This window comes from Melampsora larici-populina (genome assembly GCF_000204055.1).
Source record: "Melampsora larici-populina 98AG31 unplaced genomic scaffold MELLAscaffold_6, whole genome shotgun sequence".
NCBI lineage: Eukaryota > Fungi > Basidiomycota > Pucciniomycetes > Pucciniales > Melampsoraceae > Melampsora > Melampsora laricis-populina.
Genome location: NW_006768770.1, coordinates 577122 through 604786, shown reverse-complemented (window position 1 = coordinate 604786; position 27665 = coordinate 577122). Strand labels below are relative to the sequence as shown.

The following is a 27665-nucleotide window of genomic DNA, read 5'->3' as shown; positions in this document are numbered from 1 at the left end:
CAGTGGATTGCTTGCATCCTCTGATAGGCGGACATAGACAGGGGTAAGTTATAAGGTATGAGTTGCACATAGATAAACAACATGGTGAACTGACCAGCCATGCATATTGTGATGATCGAAGGTAGCCTACCTGGTCGAGTACCTCTTTGGTGACTAGAACTTGCCCACTGACACCGTGTTCCTTTTGGTACAGCTGTGCATACGGGGAATACACAGGTTCAGCATGTAACCACATGCCACGATCAAAAGTTACTTACTTTGACAATTATAGTGTCCAGAATTGGTACCGGGGCATCGAAACGTGGTGTTTTTCGATCCGGAAGATAGATGTTTTGAAGGAGCTTATGATGGTTGGTCAGATAGGTGGACAAGTCAAGCAGGCATAACGGAATGGCTTACCACAGTTTCAAAATCTTTTCTGACCTCCTTCAATACAGTATTTACCAAGGAATGAAATGCACGGCTGGATTTGTTGTCTGGGTCAACACCATATCGTGGTGGAAGATGTTCCTTCTTCCATTCGGTTGGTTTACCTAAGATGTCAGTCTATTTTGTTAAACAAATTATTAGTTCTTGAAGAAACACTTGAAGACATGGGAAGCGCATTTACCATAACTTTTCCATACAAACAGAAGGGAAGCGGGTCCTCATTGATGAATTTGTTCTCCTTAGCGGTGTATGCCTGAAGATCACCGTCCATGATTTTCTTGAGCGCTGTAGATCGAACAACTGCCTATAGAGATGATGACAATGCATTCAGCAAATGTCAGATTGGTTCAAATGCAAATTGGAAATATTATTTTCCAAATGGGACTTAGCAGACGACTTACTTTGAGTTCAGTGTGCTCTTGTTCTTTCCAAGCACAGCCTCCTCCACAAGGTATTTTGCTTATTTGCCTCTTGATTTCTTCCAGCTGATTTGATAACACTATCATTTCTTGGCGCATCGATAGAGTGGCCACCATGCAGGCATGGAATTGCTCCTCACTACCAGTAACCTGTCAGATACGAAAATCAGTAACGGTTATTAAGGTTTCATTGGTTTGTCTAACTCACGTTACATAGCTTTCGTCCAACTGTGCGAGCATCTTGATCGAGATCCGCCCAAGTAGCAATTCTTTCGAAGGATTGGGATTGAGGTCCGGTCATATGGGAAGAGAAAGCAGTCTGTCTGCTATGGTTGTTCAACATAGTTCGAGACGTGTTCCGGACTGTGACACCTTCGGAGGCTAAGATCACAGAAATCAATATGATCAATTTCGATCTAATTCAAAATCGATGGATAACTTACGATGATTGTCTTCATGTTCATCCTGTTCACTGCTATCACGATCACTGCTTTCTTCGGGTTTATAAGCACTGTGGTCGGTTCCGTTGTTATCATCAGAGCCAGCGTTGAATAATTTTAAATCATTCTGATTGAAAGGTTCTTCGGAGTCTTCCCTCTGTGAATCCTCAGCGGCCTTTTGAGGAGATCCATCATGTCCTTCTAAGTTTTTCTGATTTTCTTCGACAGGATTGGACCTTTGGGAATCGTGAGTTTCGAGGTCTTCCGTTGTTTCACGCTGTTGATGTCTGTTTTGATATCGAGTAGATCTTGAAACCGAGGACCTTGGAGTGTTGCGATGAGTCGAGTGATGAGCTGGAAGACTTGGCTGTGAAGCAATTGGACGTTGGTACGGCTTATATTGTTGAGGACGAGTCGAACCGGGCGAAGGCGAGGATGGTTGGTTTTGTGTGAGTTTCCTTTTTTGAGAACGTGTGGATGCACGAGAGCCTGAAACGCTGGGAGTGTTGTGATTCGAGTGCTGTTGTTGAGGACTGGTTTGCGATTTGGTGGCCCGTTGGTAGGTCTTAGATCGTTGACTGCGAGAAGACATTGGTGACGGGGAAGATGGTTGGTCTTGAGTGTGAGGGAAGATGCGAGGAAACGAAAAGAGAAATGACATGAAGGAAATGGAAGTTGAAGTCGGTGCCCAAAGACAATTTCAAATTATAGGGTCCGGCCCCGCGGTAGAAGGATGTGAACGTTTGAGATTTCCTCACTCAGTCGATGTGGCACAAAAGATGATGTTTTTGAAGAATGCAAGGCATTGGAGAAGTTATAAGATTGGACAAGTATAAGAGAAACTGTGATAAGGTGTGCGCGAAAGGAATGTTATATAATATCAAAGAAGTTCATCGTTCAAAAGGAATATTATTGTTCCTTAAATAATAATGTTGACGATATCGATGAATCTTTCTGATATCTTCAATTTCTCTTGCCCTTTGAACACCGATTGACTTGATATCTTTGCAAGTTAAAGGAGGTACTTGATTTGATATCTTAAAAATTTAAAGGATATCTTATCCTTTGAACGCCCAAAGGATAAGATGTCATCGGATATCTTTTCCTTTGAAGGTGAAAGGATTGTTATTGTCATGCTGATCTTGTGGTGTAACCTTTACCTTTGAAAGTTAAAGGTTATATTTTCTTTTTAACACCGAGATGATCTGAGATGAACTTAATGGAATGCTCATCTTCTTGTAAATAGCAAGTGACCCAATTAGTCGGTGTTTGAAACATTCAAAGGTTATCTTTTAAGTCAAACAAATCTAATATTGGGTTACAGGATATCTTGGCAATATAACGAATTAGATGGTGTTTGAACCATGCATTTTGTATTTATCTTTTAAATAAATAACAAAACGTTTGTTTGAGTGTTTGATTGATTTCTTTGCTCTTGCGAAGATAAAAGATGAAGTTGAAATTGATCATATGTTGCACGATAAAAAACAATTAGACAAAAGTGAGAATAAAGGTTGATTAAAAATATTGTGACTTTGATCAAATTCTTAATCATACATTACAGTCATGAAATAATGTGAGAATTGAAACAAACCCTTGCATTTATGTTTTCAGGTAGAATTGGAAGGGCCAGGTACAGGTTGTCTGCTTGATAAATACCTATCAATAAGCTTGGAGTTGGAAGGTCCAAACTGTGCCGGGTTTTGATTTTGATTGCGTTTCCTTTTCTTGTGTGCAGCAAATTGACCCGTTTGGCTACCTAACAATTTATCTTTTTCTTTTTGCCGCTTCTTTTCTTTTGAATCGTCTTTTTTTTTAACGGCAGCTTCCCAAGTCGCAAGGCCTTTTTCCACAGCCACAACCCAATCATCGGATTGGCTGTCTTCCAATTGTATCCTAGAATACTTACGATGCATCTCCGCTGAATAGAAGGCGCCCGAGTTTAAGATGTGATCCATGGTACTTTCGTGAACAACAGCAAAATCCAACCTTTTTGACACACGTCGTTCAATCATGGTCGGCCTCACTTTCTTAATGTTACATTTGCTTTTATAGCAGTCGTGTTGGACATTGATAACACCTTCTATGTCCTACGTGTCAAATACAAATCACAAGTTAGTGATTCACTTTAAAATCAAAACAGTCAATATCACCAGTTTATGACCCATTTATATCGGTCTTAACTCACCTCAACTTTAATCCAGACATTTGTATCAGTCTGCTGTAGTTCGCGCATTCCATAGTATGAGCTCACCTGACCGATTTGACAATACACTGCCTCAATCATTGTTTGTGAAATAGCACATCCTCCTACACCCCATATTCGTTGAACTCGAGCAATGCTTCCAATTTGATCATTTGAGTTGTTGAAACAAATAAAACAATCCGCTGTTACTTTTTGTTGAGTCGATAAGGTGACATCTTCAAGGACTTTCCAGTCCTCAGCGGAAAAATTGTTGAATATGTGAGTTGGAATGAGATCACCGGGTGCAAGCGGCTGTGAGCGTGATTTCTCTTCCATTGAAAAAATTGCAGAAAAATTGAAATAATTCAATACAACCTGATATTTCCTTTGCAGAGGAAGGAAATATCAGCTTACTTCCAACTTCTAATATAGGTTCCGTGTTCCATGAAGCATTGAAACCTAACGCCTTTTGAAACAGTTTATTATTTCGAAATAGTTCTTGAACTTTTAATCCGGAACGTATGTATGTTTTCAATTTTTGATCATATAACATTGCTCCGCAAGCTAGTGCCCTAATAAGTTTATAACTGTTGAAAGAGTTAGAGATATCTCGTCCTGGACTTAGATGGTTCGAATGAATAGAAGAGCTTCTAGTGATTCTGTTGTAAGATTCAAAGTTCTCCGTTGCAAATAAACAGGCAGGTCCAAATCTTCGAATTGATTCACATAGATGAATCAACATGTGAAACTTTGGCTTATTGCACCATTGTGCCGAAAGCTTCACAATTGAAATCAAAAAACGCTGGATGAGTTTCTCGAGTTCCTTCAAATACAGATCCATGTTAGTAATTTCAGTCTGAAAGAGATATGGTGCCAAGTGAGCCAAAGCCGTCCATGCTTCACGTTCCTCATCTGAAATCTTAGAGTCCATAAAAATAAATGGAGCCGCCTGCAAAACCACACGAAACTCTTTTCCATTCAGGCTTTGAAAATGCTGAATCATGTATTTTGGCTGAATTGGAGGAATATTTAGACCGGAAGTGTCAAAGGACCTCCAGCGCCCCCATAGTTTCTCCTTTTCGGCGGGGCTGCAACCATTCATTTGATGACGCAAAAGGTATTTTGCAATACCTAACAAAATAACGTGTAAAATTTCCACTGGAGTATCAAGATGTCCGTTGAAGCCTGGGAAAAAGAGAGATGTATTTTCAGCTTACAAACAATCTAAATCAAAAGAATGATACACAAAATCACCTTTCAAACGTAGAAATGGGTTAAATAGGCGATCCCCAAACTTTTCATTCAGCTCACGACACATGTCGGCTACATCATCTTTAGATACAGTACAATTTTTATGTAGCTCTTGAGCTTGTTTAACAAAGTATGTATTCAAAGAATCTCGTAATCCAAGTGATGCTGAATCTGATTCAAAGTGCGAGATCGGTCCAGGCTGTTGGGCTTTTTTCCAAAGATCCTTAGTACCATTTGCAGTTGCGGTCCAATCACGAGTCGGGAGGGAAATCTAAAGCAAATATACAATCATCAAAGTAAGCAGGAGATCATTTGGGGGACAATGTGTATTACATCATTACTTCTCACCCGTTCTCCAGCCTCATCTATGCCCAGGAAGTTGCATACATACTTGGATGACCGCTTTTCTGTCAAAGATTTGACCTTCAAGTGACAAATCCTACAAGGGGTCAGAGAGGATGTTGGATTCATTGTGTTGGTTACTTCCGCGTGCATAGGAGAGTCTCCTAGATGGCATAGGATCGTAGTCATCACAAAAACTTCTTTTTGCGCTTTGTGATCAAAGGCCACAAAGCCATCTTCAGTCAATTGGCTGAAAGACCTTTTCAGTTTTCCTCATTAACATGTTAGTTATAAAAGAACGTGGTAATCTCACTTCAACTCGTCTATCAAAGGGTCTGCCAATTCTAAGGCACCTGCGGTGTTCGAAGTCGATAAAAAATGACAATTGAATTCTTGATTTGCTAACTTAGGCGGCAGACCGGCTAAAGTGAAATAGAAAGCCAAATGCTTGTTCCATCTCTTGGACACATTACCCGAAAGGTCATCACAGTACAAGACCAAAGGGAGATGTCGAATAATTTGACTATTTGCTTTTATTCGCCAAGGGTTGAGATATGGCACTTCCATAAAATCGTCTCCTTTTTGGGCTTTGACATCAAACCAAATGTTATTACAAAGCAAAATTGCAGAATCAATCCTATCAACTCACAATACATGACGTTGCTACAATAGGATTTCATTAATTGTCCATCAGGCAATTCAATTTGGTCAAACGTCCTCCAGAAAGTTTTGATGTTGATTGTCGAACAAGAAGGTGAATCAAATGCGGAGACAGCATTAAATTCAGTTCTAATTTTAGAATCTCTACCTACTTTGACAAACTTTTGGACCGCATTGACACACTTGGCCAGGACTTCTTTACCAGATTTATAAAAATAGAAAGGAATGATGATTTTTTTTGACTGCAATTGAACCAATTCAAACAAGTAGAAATGATTATCTCCCTGTTCAACCATCTGAACTCTAATATCTTCATCAAGTTCCTCACGCCACTTCTTTGACTGGGAGAGGCGATGAACTTTAGATTGAGCATCGGGCAGCTCCGGTATGAACTCAAGGAAATCGACAACGTATGGGTTTGCCAGTTCCTACAAAGACAGAGATTCATAACACATTAATAACCTGCTTATAGGCGTGAGATATGAGTTATCCTTGCCTGTCTCAAAGTTTCCTTAAGTGTTAAACCAAAGCACGGATTTTCGAGTGGGCTCAGTGTTTCACAAACATTGAAATTAAAACGTTTCTTCAAACGTTGACGATGTTTTTGGACCGTTTTGTATGCCGGAATTTTAGCTCCAAGTAGGCTGATGAAACAGCGCAAACGCTCATAATCTAACAAGGACCTCGTAGTCCTTGTTGACCCAAGAATAAGCGAACCAACAACTTGCTAAATATGATAACAAATGTTGTCAGCAGAAAGAAGATATTTGGAAAATTTCCATTACGGACGTGCCTCAAGATTTGCAAAAGGAGCCCATGACGAATCGTCTTTGTCCTTGTCGTTTTCAAGGGGGTCTTCTTCGTCTGACCCAATTGATTCATCCTTTTCTGAATCGGAATGAAGTGTATGATCTAAAGCATCATTGATAGAAGTATTGGTGTCACTATTGATGCTTAACGCTGGTGAGCAAAAGAGAGCGGATAAGTCTTTGGTCCACGAGTCTAATAGCCTTTTTCGACGATCTTCTAAGATCTCGTGATCTGGTTCCACATCAGTGAAATCGGGATTGTACGCTGGAAACTGATTATGATCATCCGGACTTGGTGGATCAGGTTCTACTTCCGGTGCCTCCGTTGTTGATAAATCGACTCGTCTCGCTGCTTCTTGTTCCAGCCATATCTTGTGAAACTTCCGATGATTAGCGGATCTGTTATGTTTTGCAATCGCATTGGATACCATCGGTCGACTGAGGGGACAAGCAACGCAAGTAAAAGATGAGGTTGTGCCTTCGATTGTCTCGTGATAACCTTGAATTATCACTGCATCAGTCATCTCGTTTGTCATCACATTGAGACAGTATAAATGGTTCACATTCATCAAGCCCATTAGTTGGGTCCATAATATTGTTGATGATGTCGATTAAGGTTGTTTGGCTTTGATGTGAAGGCCGTGGATTTGTGAGCAATCCTCCTTTTAAGAAAGGGAAAAAATTAAAAATCGAGTATAATGATGAGATTGATGGCTCCTTGAAAAATGCCAAGGGTATGCCTTCCTTCGATGGTTTGAAGGGAAATGCTTCAATATAACATCTTCCTTCATTTAATTGAAGGGAAAATCCCATTCCGGATAGGAGATCATTATCGATCTTTCAACCATTGGGGATGAGGTTTCCCTGCGGTGATCTGTGTTAAGATGCAAAACGGGTGACAGTGACCTCGTTATTGCGCGCGGTGACTTTTAATACAGTTGTTCAACCACTTAGCCAATGGTTGAACAACTGTATCGGGCTTCACTGCGTGGAGACCGGATCAAAACCCGAGAGGCCGACTTTAAAACGCTGGGCTGTCACCGGTTTGTCTCCCAAACTTCCTGACACCGGGTCTCTAACGAAAACAGGCTTCGTGGTGTACACTCTTTCAACATCACAGACAAATCTCAATCAATTTTTGTCTCACCTTTCCAAAATCAAAGGCACTCACATTCTGACTGACTTGGTGAACAGACAAACAATTATCTGTGCTCGATGTTCATACAAATTCAATGACAAGCAATACCATTCCCTCCAGGTTTGACTTTTTTACATAAAAACTCTGGTACAAAGAAGGCTTGATTCCCATTGCGTAACAACTTCCTATTTTCACAGAGGGACGCCGCGAGAGGGACTTTGTTAAGTTAACATCTGATAGATGTTCAGTTTCTTTCTTGTGCAATGATACCGAATAGGAAAATCTCAAAGTTTGAGTCCAATACAAGAGTTGAAAATTCAACATTGATGTCGAAACAAAGATCAGAAACAGACTCAGAAATAGAAATCCAACCCAAGAGACTAATTGCATTTGAAGTAGTGAATTTCATGCCTTGCTCTCCTGATCATCTGGTCAAAAGACAAAACTTTTGATGTCTTCGATTATAAACTCAAATCAATTAAACTTGTAGTTGATTCCTGGATGTTTGTTGGGTTTTTGCAAAACTTGTTGAGTGATCTGGATTGTTTCTACGACGTTTTGGCGAGGTTTGATCAGACCTACTCGAAAATCGAGTATCTGTACAGGGCAATACAGGTTTGTGTTTCGGGTTTTGAGGTTTGTCCTCCACCCTCCTCTCTCGTCCATCGTATATGCTTTGGTTCCAACATCTAGAGCATTGGCAAACTTTTTTTTCATTGATTGATTGCCCACAACTAGAAAATATATATATATCAGATAACTCTGACTTGGTTCTGGGGCAAAAACTGGTGGTTATAATTCTTTTTCAGATCAAAGTATATGTCTATTATTGATGTTCGAGAAAAAAAACCAATCACAAAAGGAAAAAAATGTAGAGATCATTGAAATGGAGACCAAAAATCCATGCCTATACAACAAACTAATTAAGATGTATGAGTGCGTGATTCATCAGGCTTGTGTGCAGAAAGGAAGCATGTGTATGAAATCGTAAAACAGGTTGCAACAAGAATGCTATTACGTGACCCAGCACCCAACACAGAGAAGAAGAAAAAGTTTTGCAACCAGAAGCAAAGCCGATGTTCACAAAAGCTGAGAATTGATCCTGAAAAAGACGGAGCTGATCTAAAAGAGTCTTGCGTGGGCACTCCAGCTTTTTGCTCGGCACATGTGTGGTGAACGAGACTCGACCAAGCCTCCAGTGCGAAAAGGTCGACCATAACCCATGTAATTCATTCCGCCATAACCCATACCAGGATGCATGCCGCCCATTCCATATCCCATTCCATACCCCATATAACCCATGCCCATCACAGAGCTCGGTCGACAGCCCATCCCTAAGTCGTACATTCCACCAGCGCCAGCGTATCGCGACATGGGAGAACGAAAGAGAGGGCCACCCATCATAGGGTAATCATAGCGAGGGCCAAAGTGACCACCCATCATCTGGGCTCGTAACATTTCCTCTCGGGGAGATACAGAGCCAGCGTAGAGGGAAGCAGATCTTCGGTGGTGCAAATCAGAATACATTGGTATAGGTGGTAGAGTATTGGGACGGCGGTGACTTGCGACGCTTTCAATGTCAGAGAAATCAAAGGAGGACTCAGAGTCGGCACGCTCGTGACGAAAGTTATTGGAAGAGTAATTCTGATTTCGTTGGAATTGGTTGTTCAGCTGTCGCGCTTGATTGTGCGAATAGTTTGACTCGAAATTTCGTTGTTGATCAAAATGACGATTACGCTCAAATTGTTGGTGCCTTTGATTTTGAACTCCTGTGAATCAGAGAAAGAAGAGGAAGCCGCTTGTCAATATTTAGTCTTTGGCTTCATGGTATCACGTATGTATGTTAGATCTGAGAGATTGACAGGTGCTCAATGGACATCAAAAGCCTGATCTATGAGCTAGTTCAGTGAGCTCCCGTGTGAATATTTTTGAGCTGTGCCTGGTTCATACATAAGTGCTCAAGGTATGACCACCATGCAGACTTCATCAGAGCTAGCTTTGGGCATAAGCGCGTCATGATCTCTGTTTGAGATGTGTAAAAGAAATGGCTGAGGAAGGAAAGGAATTGAGGTGTGCACAAGAGTTGAAAACGAGGCTGACCGAATATATGCAGTAGGTCGGTATCAAAAATCACAGCAAGTTTTGTTGTGAATGTACGCAGGAAATGTAAAAATGGACAAGCAAAAAAGGATCAACCGAGTGTTTCAAACGTTTGATTTACGGTGGATAGTTGCTTCCAGAGCTTTAGCAAATGATTCTAGAAAGAAAGTGTAAGAATCAATGGATGGGGGAACAGAAGGAATTGACTGAGCGAGGATGGGCTTAAGTACCATCATGATATGATCTCGATCATTTCCCCGCCCTAACCATGCTGCTTCGTACGAGGTTACAGACTATGAGGTCTAGAGCGTCTTTCACGCGGTCGGTCTAGGATACGCAAGGTAGGCGATCGATAAAGGCAACGGAGGGGAGTCGAAAGAAACCGATGTATGCAGAAAAATGATTCGTCACCACATAATGTCAAGTGTTCAAGAAGCGAAGAGACCGAGGAATGCAAAGTGAAGATGAGGATCGTAAAAAGTTGCAGCCCTTCAGGCTCAGAGGCAACCTCGTCCGTCTCTCGTCGTCTCCTAGCTTTTACGCAGATATGCTGATACGCTAGTCTCTCAAGAACTGCACTAAAGCAGATAAAGATTGTGAAGATCATATTGATATCGATGGCAACAGTAGGGAAAGTCGCTCGAGACGCGGCAAAGAGGGACTCCTTCAAGCTGGAGAAAAATCCGTAGGCTCTCCACGCTTGCTGCCCCCGGTAGTGGGGACCTTGATGTTAAGCAACCTCATGGACCATATAGATGAAAAGTTGACCAGGAGAAGAGATCGCAGACTCACCAATATCGTTGTAAATGTCGTGAGTAGGATACTGATCCAGCTGTGGTCTATTAGATTGATAGGTCTGATTCGCACTGTTAAGATGCATTCGGTCTTGTTGATAACCGGTGTTGGGACGATAGGCGGTGGCTGGAGAATGGGAACGATAAGCAGTATTCATGGTGAAGCTCGATGAGAGGAAATTTGGGAAAAACGAAATGGGAGACAAATTGAAGTCGTGAATATAAAGTTCGAATGATTTATCAACTTATTTTGCTTCCGATTGATCAAGGGCAAAATAGCTCATCAGCGAGTGAGACAATTGGTCTTCAAGCACAGAAAGTATGTCATACCACTCCTCAAACTCAATGCTGAGCTCGCAACATCTCATACTAAATATGGACGCGGTGGTACACCCTATTTTTCACTTCTGCAAAATCAGTCCCGCAATTGCCCCTCTTGCAAGTGGGCAGTGGCCAGTAGCATGACAGCCCAGGGTTGCGCGAAAATCATCAAACTCAACTTGTGACTGATCGCTGTCGAAGAAACGCGACTGGACTGCGGACTCAAACCTTCCATCACAAGCAGTTTCGCTCACTACGACAGATCACACCTTGGTCACGATCACTTCTTAAGCAGTCGAACCCCTCACACCCCCCAGTGAATCAGTCTGGGATTTCGTCATGAAGGGGTGGACTTCCTGGTTGACCCGAGAGAAATGCGTAGGCGGGACGTGAGTCCCTCAAACCGCGGCGTCCTTTTGAGCCATCGGTCCCGCTGGAACCAGCAGAGATCCCTTGGAGCCAACGTAAATGGGTTAGGATTGAGATTTTCCCCTGCATGGGTGGGGTATCGTCAAGCTAAATGTGACCTTTGATATTACTTCCAAAATATGCCTCAAACAATATAGCAAATATCCTATTGTCAATACAAACCATGACCATAGTAGCAACAGCAGCAGATGTTACAGTAGACTCCCAGGCAACAGAAAGGACAGCAGTGGGCTGCTCAGATTATCTCTTTTAGGAATGGCATACCTTGCCAAGCTACTCTATACCATGTCTATCTTGAGTTTGGACCACTACACTACACTACAGTGCCAAAGTTCTTATGGCTAGGGATCCAACAAGCCCCAAGAAAATGTTGCATAGCAAGGCTGAGTCATGAATTATGAGGAAGCTGTCTCACATCTGGGTGTGTAGAAGATAGAAATTCATGAAATGGGGTACTGATTATTTAGTACTACTACAATGGATTGACAGATTGATACACCAGAACAGATTATCACACTACCACAAAGTGCACTCTTCCACAGGTAATCCTTCTCATACATTGAGTACACTGGCAGCATTGATGTCAAGATGATTGCTCTACAAATGGTCCACAATTATGATCAATGACAAGATGGATTGGACAAGATGAGGTGAAGATTACACAGTTTATTTCACAATGTATGGAGACAACTCCACACCAATCTGCTTGAGCTGTGGAGGCCAAGGTTTCTGAGCTTTCTGAAATTGACTGTATACTGTTCTAAGCCTAAATTCAATGCAGCTGTATATGAACAGCATGTAAGTACATAACTGCCCAAGATGTTTTCAGCCACAGAGCAGCTTTAGTGGTGTGTTTGGTTCTTCAGTAATATTTGGGGTAGCTATGTTACATTAGGCCAAGATTTATCACTATTAGGGTAGATGCCTTGCATCAGGTAAAGACTTGCCGTCTGTGAAGATCACACTTCTCTTGAACGTACTCTTCAGGGAGATTAAGTGTAGAAAGGGAAAGAGTAGACTTAATATGGTTCACCCAAGTGAGACTGCAGCTAGTTGACAACTATGAAGAGGATTTGAGAAAGGAAAAGTAATTAGGGCAAGAGCAGGATGTAGCTATTACACTAAAACCTTGTGAGCCTGTGAGGGGCAGGTGTCATGGCTTGGATTCAGGGGTCTTTGGCAGCCATAGAGAGGTCTCAAGGTTGTATCCAGATCTATCATGTAGATTGTCTCATGAAGGAAAGAGACAACATTAAGCTAGTGCCATATGAACAAATATAACTTTGAGTCTGTGACATGTGTATTTGATCTTTCAAAAAATTTACTTATGACAGCAGGCTTTACAGCTGGGTTAACCAAAGATCCTGAGGCTATGTTGGACTATGTAAGACAGAGGTAGATTACTGATTTAAGGTTTATATCTAGAGACAATAGCTTCCTTGGGCTCATAAGAATCAGTACCTGGTGCTCAGCAATGGTACCAATGATGCTTTGGACTACACAACTAATCACATAGTCAAGGATCCTCTCAATAGTATTTCAAGTATAATGTGATTCTGCTGTTGTGATGTGTAAAGACGGGGGATGATTCAAGGGAAGAAGGGCACTATATATATTCACAGGTCAAGCATCAACTTGTGGTTGGCATGTGTGGCTTGTCTAACTACATGTCAACTTGTGGTGGACACTACATTTAGGTCTATGATGTATCTCATACATTACATACATGTTTTTGAGTGGCTTTTGATAGGGCTGTTCCCCAGAACTATGAGTTTGGGGACGGCTCCACAGCCAGGCCTGGAACTGATGCAACCCAAGGGCTTCCAAAAACAGCTTGGCCTGGTCAGGTCAGGTCAGGCAGACAAGGGCATTGTGGATTGGTGATGACAACACACAGATAGATGCCGTGCAGCGCCGCTGCCACACCACCTTCACAACCATAGTGCAGAAATTCACCACAGTGTCATGCTAACCTATTGCAGTCTCATTGCAGTGATCAAAGATTGGATAGCAAAGGTGGCATGGCTGAAAAAATTGCCGCACACTGTTTCAGCAGGCCTAATTGCAGCAGGTTGCAGGCCACTGTCAAAGCAACAAAATGCTTACAAAGATGACACAAGATCACACCTGACACATATTTATTGGTTAAATAGGGCATATCAAATTGATATTAGCTGACATAAGACACAAAGGACTCGTATTATGATACAAAGAACATATATCAAATAGCCTTATCCCTGCGGTCTCCTCACAGTGATTGTAACCCCGTGAAACCGCAGTGAATCCAACACAGAGGCCCGGCTGTACCACAGGGATGGTTTGGCCCACTTTGAACACAACACAACCACAGTGCTGTTGCAGTCTTCTGTAGGATGGTTTGCAGGTAAGTTGATTGTCCATCAAATTTAGTTGATCCACTCATTGTTGAGTTGGATTACCTGAAAAAACTGTTGCAAACCTGGCCAGGTTGGCTGCCAGGGATGCCTGCAGGCCCTCTGTGAGGCTCACCAGGTTAGGCTTTGTGGCCTCAGGCCCAGCCATGTAGGCTCTGAGATTATGCTTGGGCAGATTGGTTTGGTCAGGTTTGTGCCTGGGTCACAGCCCTAGAGCCTCTTGACAATGAGATGTGAGGTGTAGCTTATGGCTTTATACAATATAGTGATATTACATATGGTACTGACACTGTCAGCCTGTGGTACTGTAATCAGGTATCAGGGCTGACACTCTACACCACAGGGACACTTGGATGTCCATCGGATGCCTGATTTTTCTTGGTGGGGGATGGACGTCCTCGGACAGCACACCGAGAAACATTCGTCGGACTCCAGCTTTCAGACGCCTGGGCAGAGCCCATTGGGCTGCCCAGAACCGGCGATTTGACATCCACAAGACATCCTTCAAGGTATGCCGTGAGGGCAGGCGCAGCCCTGATGCCAATGAGATCCCAATACTTCAAGTTACACAAATGCTATCCATGATGCCCTGGGGAATTTGGTGGTTGATGTGGTCTGAGACAAGCCTGAGAGCTCCATTTCTCCTTTCAAGTCAAATTCTCCAAGCCTGGGACTTGAACCCAAGTTACATTCTTAGTCAATAGTCTAAACCACTAGACTATGACCACTTGCTAGCATTCTCCATCTTGGAAATTTCCTCGAGCAATCTGATTCAAATCATTCTAAACTTCAGGATCACTAATCAGAAACTGTCTTCACACGCTGCTGGCCAATATTTCATGAACAATACAATTCAGATAAATCATCTTGATCTTTAGTCCATCAAAGAGTGACAACTTTTAGAAGTCATTCCTGCAGTAGAAGACTTGGTAAAGATTTACGAGTGTCAAGTTTAGGGTTTTGATCATTGACTTGATCAGACAAGCTCTAGTTGATTCATAGCTGGAATCAGATATCGAGATTTGATTTGGAAGATAAGGAAATCAAGAGTTATCAAGAGTGATCATGAAGTTAAGGAAATCGAGAGTTATCAAGATTTGATTATGAAGTTGTGAAGATCAAGGAAGATTCAAATTCAAGGTCAGATTTCAGAAAAGAAGAAAGCAGAGAGAGGATGAAGAAAGTACGTACAGTGGTTCAAAGGTGGTGTGAAGCAAAAAGGACCATCAGGTGGTGGGAAGCAAAAATAACCACCTGGATGTGAGAGCAATAGCTTCCCAGCATCTGGCCGGTCCACTGTTGTGGTGCTCTTTGGATACCTGGGCCTGCTACACCTATGTGGACAACGGATACTGGATCACTGCTGGTTGCCCAGGTGTTGCCCTATGGATGATCCATTGATTGGACATCTGTAGGGCATCCAAGCTCGTTGTGCTCAAATTGCATCCTGGCAAGGACGATGTAGAACTTAAAGCTCAACAAGAGCTTTACAGAGCTTAAAGAGGGATAATCTACTAATATAACTAACTAGTAGAAGTTGCCTAAGACTGCCTCTTTGAAAGAATCAACACGGGGTTTTGCTGAATTCTTTGGGATAAGGCACCAGAGAAATTTGTCTCAATACTTAATTCAAGTATTATTCCCGTGAATTTTAATTATAAAGAAATCTCAACACTATTGTAGTGTTATTCCAATTTGAACACAACAAAAACACAACTTTTAATTACTAGCAAAGCAACAATCAGTTTGATTGTTATTCCAATGAAGACTTGTAGTCTTATCACACGTAAAGAAATCTCTCCTTTGATGTAAAGGGGCAATTTAGTAAACTTAGTACTGCTAAAGTAATTTAATAATGATTAAAAACACTCTAACAAAAGTATAAGATGAGTAAAAAAGGGAACAAAGGCCCGTAAAATCCCTAACAATAGTATATAACCCTCTAACAAACTTCAACAATGGTCAACAACCTCCAAAAACCCCCAAAAACCGTCAAAATCAACAGAAAATCTTCCAATGTAACCATATGATGTCATTATTATTATTGTTTGTAATGATTCAAGGCGTGAATTTGATCAATTGATGTGAATAAATGATGAACAGATCTTCTTATGATGAATACAGGTGATTTTTTCGTAATATTCATAGCTGAAATCCACTTTTGGAATTACAAATTTTTTGTAAAGTTGTTCAATTTTGGATTACTATAGCTCATTTGATAGCCCTCGTGATTCTGATCATTTATCACCCCCATATCACCTATTTCTGATGTGTGATGAATAAGCTATTGAGTTGTAAAGATTGCAAAAATAAAGTTTTGTCATGTAAATGTCACATGTAACCTCCAAATTCGAAATTCACTCCGGTTTCTTTGTTGCCTTATAACTGTTTCACTACTCCTCCGTTACTAATGATTTAAAGGTGGTACATTAGGAAACCAATGATTCTGCGTCGAATGAACTATCACACACCTAATTCTGACAAGTTTTACCATATGTAATTAACTAAAAACCTCCAATTTTGATGAATTTTGACTATTTTCACGTCTAATAATGATTTTTCTTCTATCAAAAGATCATTCCACAGCACTCCAATCAATCACACAGCATTAAAATCAATCTGAAAAACTCTTGGCGCAATCAATCCATCAATGACATCACTACACAGGAATTAATACCATAGTACCCTTCTTTGAAATTTCCCTTTTCTTGAATAACTTCACACCTCCCTTATCAATCCTCATGATTAAAGTTGTTGCTGACTAATATAATGCTCCTCTTTCACAATAAAACCTTCCTGAACCAATATCTCTTATAATAATAACCTAAAAACCACTTTCCAATCTTTCGTACCCATATTTTCAAATTTTTCTCCAACTTTCTTAATATTCTTCTTCTTCTTTCATTCTTTTCATAACATTTTCCATTCCTAAAGATCCAAACTAAATGTTCTTCTTCCTCAAATACCTTCTTACTAATTCTCTTAATTTAATTTTCACTCTTATACTATTTTATTGATCTTTTCGAATTTTTCTTCACTCTTAAATGTTCTTATCAATTGATTATGTAAATATATGATTTGAAAGTTAATGAAATGAAGATTATGAATCAAATTTGATACCCTTGATGACTAATAACTTCAATAATAATTTTGCCTTTGACCAAAAATACAAATTTTCACATAATTTTTAAATTTTTTGCTTAAGTAGAGATCTTGCTCACCACAACGACGCCAGAGCATTGTCAGGATGCAGCACAGATATATGTGCATCTAGGCATCGAGCCAGCACCCCATCAGGTGACGTCGGGGCGTGGCCCCCATCTCGGACACGTCCGACGCCCTGACACAAATAAGTGTCTTCGTGGTGTACTATTGAGTCCATCCTAACTCAGCCAGGTTCCTTCACAATTCACAGATGCTTCCTCTGGAGCCTGCAGATGAGGGACTTACAACTTAGTGGTGCTTTTCAGTCCAATTAGATTGCAGTTTAGCAGGAGCTATCTCAAATTCACAATTACACGGTCTTACCTAAAATACATACCTTGATTACTTCTGGACATATTGTAGAACAACATCTTCTCTGCCTTTTGGCCTGTTCAGATTCTTCTGAGAAGTTTAAAATTCAAGGATTCAAAGGACCCCAATTGAATTCTGGATTGTTCTTCATTGCTGCCAAACAGCACAAGCACATGGTGTACATATCTCGGCTCCCATACAATTGAGCTTGACAAATGTTACACAACTTCTTCTCCTTCTTGAAGCAAAAACTTACCCTTCAACTTTATGTCAGTTTCTGTGAAACTATGTGAAAGATTTCTCAGAATTGTTTGGAGCTGATGGCAGATGGTGTACAGTAACGGTACTCAAAGTAACTAGGTGGTTTCTGCCTAGTTGGGAAACCTAAGGAAACTTACTTCCAAAAAGCAAGCGCCACCCGGAAAAATTAGGCAAGCACTCTTTGTACCGCCGTGCCGGCTGCCTAATCTCAAGCTCATCATGTCCATCGGATCAACCACCACCACCATCCTATTCTGAAGTTCAAACCCTTGGTCTCCCTTTATCATTCACAAACTGATCTACGTGTTCAACTACTTCAATCAACTCACCTACTCATTCTAAAGATTCAATTCAACAAATTCTACTTATCATCTCAGTCTAGCTTTGCATCCCGTTTGATTCCAATCTTTTCATTTGATAAACTCAAATCAATTTCCATCAAGTCCTTACCCTAGATTTTCAACTGATGCAAATTGATTCTAACTTGTGAGAGTTGTGACATACAATCAATTTTAGAAACAATCGATTGTTCAAAAGCTTTAACCCCGTGCGAGTTGTGAAGATTGATTATTTTAAAAACAATCAATCAGTTAAAGGGATCTGTTGTGAATGTGACGCGTTTCCTTTTCTAGGCGTCTCTGAAATAAAAATTGAACAAAAGCCTGAGTTGAGAGTGCTCAGTGCAAATCTTGTAGAAAGTGAGAGTTGGAACGATCAATTGTTTCAAAAAACAATTGATCGTTCTCAAATCAAAAGTTGACATGATTTAGAGGTGAAGGTAGGCATGTAAGCCTACATAAGTTAGAGGAGGTTGGAGGTTGTTGTTTGGACACAAAATGGTTTACTATGAACTAATTCTAATTTAGGTGATCAAACACAAACAAACACAACATCTATGTACATTTTATATAGAAATAGGGGCATGGCATTGGTGAGGATAGCCGCCACGCTAATGCTGAAACACAGCCTCAAGGACCCTGGAAACCCTTGACCCTAACACCCCCCCCTCAACAATGCCATGATACTCATGTGGGGGGCGCGGCGCGACTTTGGCGACCTTGGACGCGCCTGGCGCGGGCGCGCCCGGGCGCGTCTTTTTTTTTGAAATTGGGGGGGGCGCGCCCTATGAAACCTAACGCTATGATCCTCGTCAATCTCCTCTTTCTCAGATATATTTTATGTTTCACACGCGCCCTTCCCTACCCAACACCACATTTACTTACTATGAACCTTCAACCAGCACCCATAGAACAGCCTACTGTTTGGATAGAGCCTCCCCAAGGTAGCACTAACAACTGGGTAGGATTTAAAGCAGACAGTGTTCGAAATCATGGCCGTCGTCGCGCTAAGTGCAATCACTGCAGAGAAGAAATGGATGGCAAGACAGCAAAACTCTACCGTCACATGAGTCAAGAATGCAAATCCATCTCAGCCTCCAACCAATCAGCTTACGAAGAACTCAATGCACCAACTCCAAAAAGCGCTACACAAGCACACGAAGGATCAAAAACGCTTCTGTCCACGAAACGCCCAAGAATAGAGCACAATTTTGATATTCGACCTCACTTCCAGCAACGAGACAAGGAGAAGGCGATGCAAATCAATGAAGAACTTCTAAAAGCACTTATCACCGGCCATGTACCCTTTCGTTTCCTCCACAACAAATTCTTTCGGGGTTTTCAACACATGCTTTCTGTTACACCACACACACCAGCTTCGCGACATGTAATGATGGACACCGTACTTCCTCGTCTTCATGGACAATACTCAAAATTAACCAAAGCAGAACTCAAGCGCCACACAAACCTAACCATCTCGCTAGATGGATGGACAGATTGCTCACAAAATAGTGTCTATGCTGTCCTGCTCCTGCGTGGAACTGAACTCAAGAAGATGATTGATGTTCTTGACTTAGACAATGTTCGACATACCTCGGAAAATACGCTGGAGGCATTGAAGAAAGCTTTGACCGGTCAACATGTCTTGTGGGAGCAGATTGGTGCCATTGTGACCGATTCTCCAAATGCCATGATCAAGTTACGGGTACGTCTTCTTTTGGATATCTCATTTCTCCTTTTTTGTCATACTGATTTTTCAATTTTTTTCATATCGTTGTTATCTGTTAGAGACTTGTCACAACCAAATACCCACATGTGATCCCTTTAGCATGCTGTTTACATGTCTTCAATCTAATTGCAAAGAAGTGTGTTGATCATCCCGACATGAAAGAGACCGTTTCAAACGATAAGGCTCTGGTAAATTTTTTCAGCTCATCAAGTTTCTGGGGCCGCAAGTTGTTCAATTGGAGGATGAAGGAGGGGATATCACACGGAATTCGAACGTTCTGCGAATCTAGATGGTTTTCGATGTCGAAAGTGGCTTTGTCAGTTGAATCACACGAACAAGGGTTTTCTATGTGTCTTTCTATGTTGAAAGACAGGTCGGTTCCCACACCAACAATCAAGAAGAGTTTACAACTCATAATTGAAAATCGTGATCATTTCACATCAAACTCTATCCTAGTCAAACTGCTTCAACCGGTTGTCAATGCCATCGGTCGATTAGAACGAGCTAAAACCTCAGTCGGCGATATCTGGCATGAAATTCTCACCGTTTACAAGCAACTTCAAAACATCGATCTCTCTCTTTATCCACGATTCATGTCTTACAAATCCCACTGTATCAAAGTTTTGAACGAGCAAGCCAAGATCTTTGACGAGCCAGTATACATCGTTGGGTTCTTCTTAAATCCATTTAACTGTCGAGTGGCTGTCTCTCGCGCATACACAATCGAACAAATGACAAAGCTTATCTTATCAATAGCCAGATTATGGAAATATAAAAAGGTTGATGCCATCACTCTTAAAAATCAAGTACTACATTACTATAGTGGAGAAGGAGCCTTTCGATCCGGTGGCAAAGGTAAGATATTTCACTCTTCTCTCAGTACCAATTTGCAAATTTTGACGCTGCATGCTGGTCTTGTAGTCTCTACAGCTCGCGACTACTGGCTTGCAATTCCGACAACTCCCCATACAACTATTGTGAAAAACTTCGCACTTAGGATCCACGAGCTGGTGGCACATGCAGCTGGTGTAGAAGGTGTTTTCAATGTAATGGGAGCAACCAAAACTAAGTATCGTAATCATATGACTGTGACACACCTGAAGATGATATCGCAGATTGAGCTCGAATTGAAAGCTGAAGACGCTGCTTGTGAAGATGCAAAAGGAGAAGAAATAACTACCATAGATTACGAGGATGAGTCCAATACTGGAATTTTCTCAGGCGTTGATGATCTGCAAGAATTTGAGGACGGTGTTTTTGCTCGACATGACTCGCATGAGGAAACTGACATTGATGTGCATGAGGACGGTTTCATCGATTGTCTATTTGATCTCAACGTTTTTGGTCATACACCAGATGCTCATACCAGCCAAGCAGAAGATGATGGCAACATTAGTGAAGGCGACTCTTGGGATGAGAATGACCTCTGTGGATAGTCACTGTACAGTGTATATACTTGTTTTAGTTGAAGGTGATATCCAGGACCATGATTATAAAAATTGTTTTTGTCTTTCAATATCGCGCCCCTCGCGCCCACTCGCGTCCCCAGCCAAAAACAGGCGCGCCCGACCCCCTCCAGGCGCGCCCAGGCGCGTCTTTTTTTCCAACCTCGCGCCCACCACATGACATGATACATGGGTACAACACAAGAGACAAAACAAAAAGAAAAAATATTGTTGAACATAGAGAACTACACAAGAAAAGAGATTCTGTAATCACCCCCCAAGGCCCGATCACTCTGTAAAGCCAATATCCAACTCAGCAAATTGCACCGAAGCTAGATCAATGTTGCGAGTAGATTCTGCTTCATCCTTTTCCTTTTCACGAAGCTCCTTCCTGGCTCTTTTTTCACAATCAGTGATAACATGACCTGGCTCCTTACAGTAAAAGCAGAGTTTCTTAATGTCTACTTGCATAATGGATGACTCTCCAGTAGTTGATCCAATGGAAACAGCAGCAGCTGACAGTGAGCGAGACATCTCACCCGATGAGATAGAAGAAGTTTTATTTGAGTCGATTTTGTATTCAAAAGTGTGTTCGAGAAATTTAAAATTTTCGGGCATACTGATTAGTTGTAATATTGCCAAAGTGTCATCTCCGATGGTGAGACCAATTCTGGAAAGTCTATCAGTAATGTCTCTCATCGAAGCTAGGTGTGCGTTGATAGTTGTAGTGTTTGAATCGAACTTCATCGAGATAATTTGTCTAAGATTGGCTACTCTAGCCGCAAACGAGATACCAGAGAATTGAGCCTTCAAAGCTGCATACTTTGCCGACGGAGTTTCTAGATGGCGTATGGATAATCCTAATGACCGGTCAATTGTCCAACTCAAGACACCATCTACATAATCAGCTTTCTCCTCATCATAAGATCTGTGAGTCTTGACCATCAAAGGATCGAGGTAAGATTTGGCGCCAGGCGTGAAAAACAAAAATCGTTCGATGTCGTAGTCCCATTCATCCCAATTGGACCCATCACGAGTAAGAGTCTTCACCTGATCGAGTTTGATGACTTTTGAAAGTAGAACTGCTCCGGCAGACGGAGTCGGAGATTTGCTGGAATCGGACATGGCGGGTTCTTCAGAATTTGAACTAGATACTTGTCACAACAAGTAAAACGAAAAAGTGCGAGGACGTCAATCACACAAGATTGACCGGAAGACGAGAAAGCCACAAAGTGACACGAAAAAAAAAAAAAACGAATTTATTCAAGAGAAAGAAGTAAGGTTGCAGTACCTTTAGACTGAGTGGTTAACAAAGCTGGAGTAGGTGAAGAAGAATTTGGAACTAGTAAGGCAACAACATTTAAATTTTCTGATTCTTGTGCGCGAGTAAGCGGAGGGCTCATAACCTGTTTGGACACAAAATGGTTTACTATGAACTAATTCTAATTTAGGTGATCAAACACAAACAAACACAACATCTATGTACATTTTATATAGAAATAGGGGCATGGCGTTGGTGAGGATAGCCGCCACGCTAATGCTGAAACACAGCCTCAAGGACCCTGGAAACCCTTGACCTTAACAGTTGTGAGGTGGACTACATGACAGATAGCACCTTTCTGGATGCTTGATCCAGGTCTACCGACGGTTCTTGCCGAGGGCCGATTCGAAGAGGCCAAAGCTATGTTTAGAGTAGAGAAAGGGTCCTCAAAGCTACCCAGTCGCGCCAAACATACTTAGAAAGAAAATCACCGCCAAAAAAAAAAGTAGGTTCTAGGTTTCAAAGTAGTCAGAAACCACCTAGTTACTTTGAGTACCGTTAGTGTCTAATCACACAGAGGTGCTGATAAGCTATGAGTCCCTCTTCTGTTGATGAGTTTACTCTTCCGTAGGCTTCAGAGGATGCCTGTGCTTTGGAGAAGGATTTGGTTGAAATAGAGTGCACCCGTTCTGATCAATGGCCCATACCAAATATTGCTTCGAACATGAATCTATCTTTCTAATGTCAATGGTTCATTAACAATCCTGCTACTTAACTCACTTGCACACGATATCACACCACAACATGAACCAAGAAGTATGCTTGAAAGATATAACGAACTAAAAGGCAGCCACGTACTCCGCGATTTGGCTTCGAACAGCGATCGCATCCTGCCTTCACTGTGTAATCTATCGAAGAGCGTTCTCCGAAATGACTTCAGTTGGCATGGGGCTGTATGTGCGAGCATTGCTCAGCAGACAGGCTCAAATATGTTTTGGTCAATTTCAGCCAATTTCGAGGGGGCGGTTCAAGAGCTGTGGTGTGACGAAATCCAATATTTCATTTCATACAAGAATATGAGTAACAAAAGAAAAGTAAAGGAAGACGACCGATACACAAAGATGTTGCCCTCCTGGTAAGGAGATAATTCGTCAAGTCAAATTCACATTTTCATGAGAATTCGATCCGGTTCACCAGCTGGAGGTACAATTAAACAATCAATCTTTGCAAAGCTGGTAGGGACGAGTATGGAAAACTTCATTAAATGAAGGTGATGTCCGCCGAATCAAAGATGTTTGACCCTAAATGGACTGCCCATAGTCGTCTACAATAAAGCCGCAAGAAATGAGTGAGGAAACAGCCACGGATCCAAACGGTCGAGGTTTTTATAGCCAGTCGGACAGTGACCAAAGGTACGCGGGCTGCGGTGGTTAGTCGATCTTCATGGGCTTACATATGCTCACCCCTATAATCAACCCATAATGATAAACAGCAGTTGTTCCATGAACGCAAAATGCTGTGCAACAATGTAGTTTGAGATAGACTTTGAAGAGAGATCAGCGTTTTGAGACTAGACTTCAGCTTCAAGGCCGATCACACTGAGAGCTTCCTTGCACCAACTTCGACTCAGCAGCACATTCAGCCATCTGGATTCATGGATCATGTCGAGTGTACTTTCCGCGGTGAGACCGTTGACGACTTACAGGTGGGCGACCTTTGTTGTACTCAAGTTACTGGCAGTTAACTGACGTCATCGAATGTATCCTTATCAATCATGCTTCTGGATGTAGTTACCACCGGCCATGACCGTAAATTCCGAAACAATCATTGCAAAGGCCTTGGAATGTTAGCAGGTGTTCACGTCTCGTCCACTTATCTGTCTCATGTGCAAAAGCTGGCTGGAAGAACCTTGAGCAGATATTCCTTGTCGTTGAGGAGCGGATCCAGCCAGCGAGCGAACACAGGATGTTTGTTCAAACGAGATACTTATCATCTTTCTCATCTTACTTCAGTTGCCTCGATGCGGGAGTTCGACATTCTACCGGTGATTGATTCTCAAACTCGAAGGTAAATGATCATTCAGATCCGAAGAACATAATGATCTAATATATGCTTTTGTCTCCTAAAAATCATTCACACAAACTTACGCAGACCACTTGGCTATCTCGACACGAGCAAGCTAGCTTCTTCCATTGATCTTCAAGCTCCAGCACAACAGCTCATGACCAAGTTTCGCCGTCAAAAGGCTTATCAAAGTGTGCATCTGATTCCACTTCACCTCTAGAACACGATGCACATGGCGCTGTATCTCAATTCATTTCTTTTCCTGAAAACACAGCCATCTCCCCTGGAACGCCTCTCGAAGAACTCGCCAAATTCTTCAAGTCAGAGAGGTTTGCCATTGTTACGGACACCGAACGTCGGTTTGTGTTAGCTATCGTAGTACGAGAGGATCTAGAGAAGTAAATCATGTTTGAAGTACTCTAACAAGAAGGCAGACGAGTAGCTGAGAAATTAACTAATACTGTTTTCTACTTTTCTTCTAGATATATCAAGCGAAGATATGGTACACAATGAGGAAAAATGGAAATTGTGGATCTTTATTTTGATACGTTTTTTCCATTGATTGGTGCCTTCAGAAGATGTCCACATACATAGTATTCATGACGATGAGGTCGTAAGCAGGATGATTTGTAAGTTAAATGATGTGTTTTTGATTTGTTGTTTCAAATGAGCTGCCTCGTAGATGAAGATTTACTTGTATAATCATATCCTGGGACAATGTTATTCAAGCACGCCATGTTGATTTGGTATGGTATTTGATCCGCTGATCCTGTGAGAAAACATGCATGTCTTCCAGAATCAGAAATTGCCATACAGGACAAACTTTCCAATACCAGTCAACCCTTTGGTAGTAACAGAGGTGATGTAATAAGGTGATGCATCAAAATCAAATTGCACCAATAGATAATTGGACCTGAGCTTGTAGTGTTTGTACTCCATCATGATTTTGGAGAGCAAGAACCCTGATTTTGCTGCCTATGTTATTTTGGAACATCACGATGAAGTAGACTCAAGAAGATTATCATGTAGGATGTCAAACCAGAAGCAGCCAGAAGCGCTTCTTCCCTCCAGAATGTTTTTCAGCCAAATAGGTTCATAATATCACTCCAGTAGCTTGCTAGAATATTCAATAGAACCTGCAGATATAAGTAAAAAGAGCCCCTTAGAATGGATGTGAACATATCTTTCACTTTGCCCTTGGCACTGGTTCAAATGGTGATCATTATGAATAAGTTGTGATGCATCACTCAACAATTCACTAATCCCAGTCTTGGTAATACCACTAGCTGGATACTCTTGATACTGAGCACCAGGTGATATTGTGCTGCATATTACAATCCTATGGTTGCAGTAAATCATGATTCAGGTACTCATACTAATAGCAAGCTCATAAGCAAATACATGTCGAGGTAGAAAATGTCTTAAATCTGTAATCAGATTTGATAGGATGTAAGCATGCTGAAGAGTTCCTTAGGTCAAACAAGTGCAGGAACACCACGAGTTCAACAGTGTGATGGTGCCATGTCATACGAGTTAAAAACTCGGTGCAAGTATGTATCAAGTCTCCAGTATCATTGCTTCAATATACCAATACCATGGATAATCAGAAAACCACCAGAAACTTATGATTCAGCTATGATGCCTCCTAGTGTAAATCATCAACATAACAATGAGTGATCAGATTCCTCATCAAACCAATGAAGAGGCACACCTTGACATTGAAGTCCAAAGACCATCATAAAATGAGTTTGATTCAAATGAGATCAATAAAGAGGAATAAATTATGCTTGAGAACAACACTTGTTTGACTTCAAAGGATTCTATGTAAACCTTTAGAGATCATTGGAATGCAGAAATACGAAAATCAAACCCGAGACCTCAACCTCTAGAAGCCCAAGATGAGTGTTGTAGGTTAGGTTACCGTCCTAGATGGATCACTACTGATACCCAACCATCTGCACTACACATCACTGTTCCAAGCCATCCCAGTTCAGTTTCAAGTGGTATATGAATCCCTTGTACAAAGGCACGTGCAAGCCTATGTTTCGAATTTGATTGTGAACCAGGAAAGAGAAGTGGGATCAAATTCACAAGTGTTGTTCCCAGAGTAGCAGGTCGACCTAAAAACACCGTCATCAACAAAAAATCAAGTGACATAAAACAAATATTGATTTGAAAGATTCTTACCCTGATTGTCAATTGGAGAAGAGTGATCTTGCATCACAGGTCCACCATGAGGAAGATAGACCCTGATGGGTACATTCCTTACACCATTCCCATCTGGCATCCTATCCATCGTTGAATTAGCAGACTGTGATGGAATGAGAGGTGCAGAGGTAGGGGAATGTCGAGGTGGTGGTGTAGGAATAAGTTTACTAGCTACCGACCAAAACTTATCAAAATCGTCTGAATGATCATTATCAGCGATTTTGATCATATCGAGTAGAATGAAATCTCGAGGAGTGTGGTATGTAAGAAGTTGAATATGCTCCAAATACAAACTTTAGACTGACGTTGTGATACTCCTTCCCATAGTGATTCTGCTTCTCGTTGTCTTAAATTAGTCACTCTCCTCGTACTGCCCCATCTTACAAAATCAGCCTCTTTGACCTAAATGCCTTTGCGGATCACATTAGCTAAGACTGAGAGTTTGAAAGCTACCAAGAGGAGATCATCTTCAGCTGACCTGACTCATGAACGCATCCCGACAAACTTCAATGGTGTTAGGTAAAAGGAGCTTTTCAAGAGGTGGGGGGGCGAGGTGAACAGTGACCTGTAATGGTAATGTAATTGAAGAAGACGGAAGAGAAGCAACCAGTGTATCGTATATCAAGCCAACGGGCCAATGCCTGTATCAAGTGGTTAAAAATCGATCAAGGTTGATGAAGCTTTGAAAGTTTCTGTTTGAAATACGGACCATTTCAAAGGTGTATGACTTTCTAGATGTTCGAACCAGATGTTTTCATCCTTAAGTGAAAATAGACCTCCTTGATCGAGAACCAGACAGATAAGATTTGATTTAACAGTAGGAACGATCAGTGAAAGGTAAGATAATCGAGGTACGGCTAGCTTTTTGATGTTGTGGGATTTCAAGTTTCGGTTCAGTTCGGTTCGGTTCGTGTTTCGTTGTTTTGTTTTAGGTTCGAAGTGAAGTCGTTAGCTTTCGTCTAAATAAGAATCGACCTGACCTCACCAACGTAGAAAGCTTCAACTCCACGATCTGAACCTGATGGTAATTCGCTCGTTTCTAATGAAAAACAGAATGGAATGGATCCTTCCCATACTAAACTACGTAAAGCTGTAGGAGAGGTTTTGATGATCGAGTCTGACTTGTTGTCCAT

General features: G+C 41.5%; 5 protein-coding genes across 5 annotated transcripts; 2 read left to right on the top strand and 3 right to left on the bottom strand.

Annotated features, from left to right (window-relative positions):
- Nucleotides 1-8795: 8795 nt before the first annotated feature.
- On the bottom strand, nucleotides 8796-9200 carry MELLADRAFT_94420 (uncharacterized protein; the record flags this gene model as incomplete). Its single annotated transcript, XM_007406319.1, has 1 exon — nucleotides 8796-9200. The coding sequence occupies one exon, from the start codon at nucleotides 9198-9200 to the stop codon at nucleotides 8796-8798; it is 405 nt and encodes a 134-aa protein (XP_007406381.1).
- Nucleotides 9201-20264: 11064 nt separating this feature from the next.
- On the top strand, nucleotides 20265-21068 carry MELLADRAFT_55137 (uncharacterized protein; the record flags this gene model as incomplete). The annotated part of the gene is made up of 2 exons (XM_007406605.1): nucleotides 20265-20409; nucleotides 20476-21068. The coding sequence occupies 2 exons, from the start codon at nucleotides 20286-20288 to the stop codon at nucleotides 20988-20990; spliced, it is 639 nt and encodes a 212-aa protein (XP_007406667.1).
- Nucleotides 21069-21453: 385 nt separating this feature from the next.
- On the bottom strand, nucleotides 21454-22402 carry MELLADRAFT_94418 (uncharacterized protein; the record flags this gene model as incomplete). The annotated part of the gene is made up of 3 exons (XM_007406318.1): nucleotides 21454-21479; nucleotides 21539-22153; nucleotides 22291-22402. 3 exons carry the CDS (start codon nucleotides 22400-22402, stop codon nucleotides 21454-21456), a joined length of 753 nt encoding a protein of 250 aa, XP_007406380.1.
- Nucleotides 22403-24034: 1632 nt separating this feature from the next.
- Nucleotides 24035-24726, top strand: MELLADRAFT_103434 (uncharacterized protein; the record flags this gene model as incomplete). The annotated part of the gene is made up of 2 exons (XM_007406606.1): nucleotides 24035-24327; nucleotides 24465-24726. The coding sequence occupies 2 exons, from the start codon at nucleotides 24035-24037 to the stop codon at nucleotides 24724-24726; spliced, it is 555 nt and encodes a 184-aa protein (XP_007406668.1).
- A 484-nt stretch (nucleotides 24727-25210) lies between these two features.
- Nucleotides 25211-27665, bottom strand: MELLADRAFT_115539 (uncharacterized protein; the record flags this gene model as incomplete). The annotated part of the gene is made up of 8 exons (XM_007406317.1): nucleotides 25211-25299; nucleotides 25515-25648; nucleotides 26246-26444; nucleotides 26512-26730; nucleotides 26838-26934; nucleotides 27011-27173; nucleotides 27242-27393; nucleotides 27513-27665. 8 exons carry the CDS (start codon nucleotides 27663-27665, stop codon nucleotides 25211-25213), a joined length of 1206 nt encoding a protein of 401 aa, XP_007406379.1.